The sequence below is a fragment of the Urocitellus parryii genome, chromosome 1 (genome assembly GCF_045843805.1).
Source record: "Urocitellus parryii isolate mUroPar1 chromosome 1, mUroPar1.hap1, whole genome shotgun sequence".
NCBI lineage: Eukaryota > Metazoa > Chordata > Mammalia > Rodentia > Sciuridae > Urocitellus > Urocitellus parryii.
In genome coordinates, this window is record NC_135531.1 from 60,701,851 (window position 1) to 60,704,502 (window position 2,652).

General features: G+C 51.8%; 1 protein-coding gene across 1 annotated transcript; it reads right to left on the reverse strand.

The window, feature by feature from the left end:
- Positions 1-426: 426 nt before the first annotated feature.
- Positions 427-2,052, reverse strand: Cartpt (CART prepropeptide). The gene is made up of 3 exons (XM_026393285.2): positions 1,894-2,052; positions 1,385-1,468; positions 427-534 (listed from the first exon to the last, which is right to left on the reverse strand). The coding sequence occupies exons 1-3, from the start codon at positions 2,050-2,052 to the stop codon at positions 427-429; spliced, it is 351 nt and encodes a 116-aa protein (XP_026249070.1).
- Positions 2,053-2,652: the final 600 nt, after the last annotated feature.

The window sequence follows — 2,652 nt, forward strand, 5'->3', positions numbered from 1 at the left end:
TTTATTATGTATAATTTGTACATGCTTCAATTCATGTTGCTTAGAGTGATTTATTCTCCAGGTTGTGAGGTTCTCTACCAAGATTAACTAGATCTAATTTTCATTCTGCCATGCCACTTACAAAAATACAATTTTTAAAGCAAAGTTCCTCTTCTTTACACAAAGGTACACAAGAGTTTGTCAGACCAAAAAAAAAAAAAATGAGAGAAGAATACTTTGCACACATGTCAACACCATACAAGGCATTATCCTTCACACAGTAACATCAAATGTGTTCTTTTATTTTGGAACAGCAGGAAAAGAGCCCCTTCACCCTCAGAGGGGAATGCAAACTTTATTTTTGCTAAAGCCAAACTCCAGGGATGAAGGCATGATCCTCTTGGGGACAGGGGGAAAGGAGACATATGGTGAAGGATGGACACTCCTTCATAAGCACTTCAAGAGGAAGGAATTGCAGGAGGTTCCTCGGGGACAGTCACACAGCTTCCCGATCCTGGCTCCTTTTCGAACTGCACACTGCTCTCCAGCGTCACACTGCAAACAACACAGATGTGGTCATTGGGGTCCCAACAGGCAAGTGCATGTGGGACCCAACCAGCAAGTCTCCCAGTCAACGCAATTTCTGCCTCTAGAGAGGACTGACTGAACCCCATCTCCATCGCCAGAGGTTTAAGTATAGTCAGGCCTGAAACACAGGGAAACTTGTTCTTAGAATTTCAATGAGAGGAAATTTCTTTTAAAGAAGTTTAAATGATTGGTCCCTTCCTATCTTCTTCCACCTTTCCAAGGGATCCCATTTCCTGGCCCTTTTTCTTGTTTATTCAGAGGAAGAAACAATCAGACCATTTTCTTTTCTGAGGAATAAACAATAAACCTGTACTTTCTCACAACCTTTATTCCTCCCCCCCCCCCATTTCCTTATCCCAAGAAGGAAGATAGTAGGTGGGTGGGGTTACCCTGAGCTATCCACTGAAGATGACAGCTTGAGTGTTTGACCCCAGAACTTAAATTTTAAAAGAAAAAACTGCTTGTGCTCTGGAAGACAGGAAGAAATTAGGGTAGCAGGAACTGAGTAGATTCAAGGTCTCTTCCAACTCAGGGAATTCTTCTCTAGGTGAAGAATTCATCTTCAGTTAATACTCCTTCCGACACAGATTCTAGGACTGGTTCCTGCCAACGCTGTTCCCTTTCTGTAATAGCCTACCTTTGCCCTTAAAGAACAAAGGACAAGGACTGGTGGTGAAAGCAAAGGGGACCTCACAGAATAATGCACACCCATTACCAGTGTTATTCGGCCACATCCTCCCATGAAGTTGTGATTAAGATTCAAGGCCCTGTGTTTTCTCTTGGAAAAACATGGGGAGGGGTGACCCCAGAGCCTTACCATAGGGACTTGCCCGTACTTCTTCTCATAGATGGGAATACGTTTACTCTTCAGCTTCTTCAAGACTTCCTGCAGCGCTTCAATCTGCAACACACCGCCCCAGAGCCCAAAGTTGTCGCCTTGGCTGTGAGCCCAGCCCAGGTGCTCACTTTCAGCCCTAGTTACAAGGAGCCCGGGACCCACGCATACTCTGTGGGTTGGGACTCTAGGGACAAAAGGATGTCCTGGGGCGGGAGCTGAGTGGGCGCTGTCTTGGGTACTGACCTCAGGTCCCGGAGCCTCCGAGGCTCGCGTTGCTCTAAGAGACAAAGAGGGGTTCGCTCAACAGATTGCCTACAGCCTGTGAGCTCCAGACGGTGTTCGGATGGCAGAGGGCGCCCGGGCTTTGCGCCCAGATCTCGGCGCTCTGGCTCTGGGAATGGGACTGAGAGGTCCGAAGAGGAGGGATGCGTGCAAAAGAAGGGACAGCGCGGCAGCCCGAGGGGGTCCGGGGCGAGGGGAATACTGACCAGCTCCTTCTCGTGGGAGGCATCCTCCACGGCGGAGTAGATGTCCAGGGCTCGGGGCTGGAGCTCAGCGTCCTCCTGGGCACGGGCGCCCAGCAGAGGTAGCATCAGTAGCAGGGCGGCGCCCAGGAGGGACAGCAGCCGCAGGCGGGGGCTCTCCATGGTGCTGAAACTCTCCGCTGCTGGGGCACCCCGCGCTCCCGCCTTTTATAGCGAGCCAGAGCCCGGGTGCAGGGGAAAGGGAGGGGGCGAGGAAGGAAGGGGGTGTGGAGGAGGACCCGGGTCAACCGTCTGTCGGCAGCGCTCCGCCACCGCTTGACGTCAATGCCCGCCGAGCTCCAGGCACCCGGGAACGAGGCTCTGTGCTCAGATGGGCTAGAGCAGAGAACAAGACCCCGTGCCCCCAAACCCTGTCTGCTCCGTGGCAAGGAACGCTCCCCAGGGGGACTGAGCTGCCGCTAAGGGGTAAGGGGTAAAGGATGGAGAGCGGAAGGGACCCAAGTAATAGAAAAAGCCTTCGGGCAATGCGCAGGAAGGAGAGTCCCTTCTGGTCACCTAGTCACCTAGCACTGGTGGAAGCTGAACAATCCACCTTGTCAGCCTTGCCTTGCCTCTCACCTGACCCTCAGTGTGGCAGCAAGAAGCAGGTGTTGCTCCAGACAGGCATGTTGGCTGGGCACCTGACTAGGCACTCTGTGTGGCAGAAGAGGCAAACAGTACATAAAAGAAAGAGAAATGGTGCCCTCCCCCACGATTCTTTGA

Excerpts from the sequence above, each read along its gene's own strand:
- Cartpt (XM_026393285.2), bottom strand. The coding sequence starts at position 2,052 with ATGGAGAGCCCCCGCCTGCGGCTGCTGTCCCTCCTGGGCGCCGCCCTG. Across the intron at positions 1,469-1,893 it reads CCTCCCACGAGAAGGAGCTG|ATTGAAGCGCTGCAGGAAGT; the intron begins GTCAGTATTCCC and ends GGTGTGTTGCAG. Across the intron at positions 535-1,384 it reads AGTACGGGCAAGTCCCTATG|TGTGACGCTGGAGAGCAGTG; the intron begins GTAAGGCTCTGG and ends TGTTGTTTGCAG.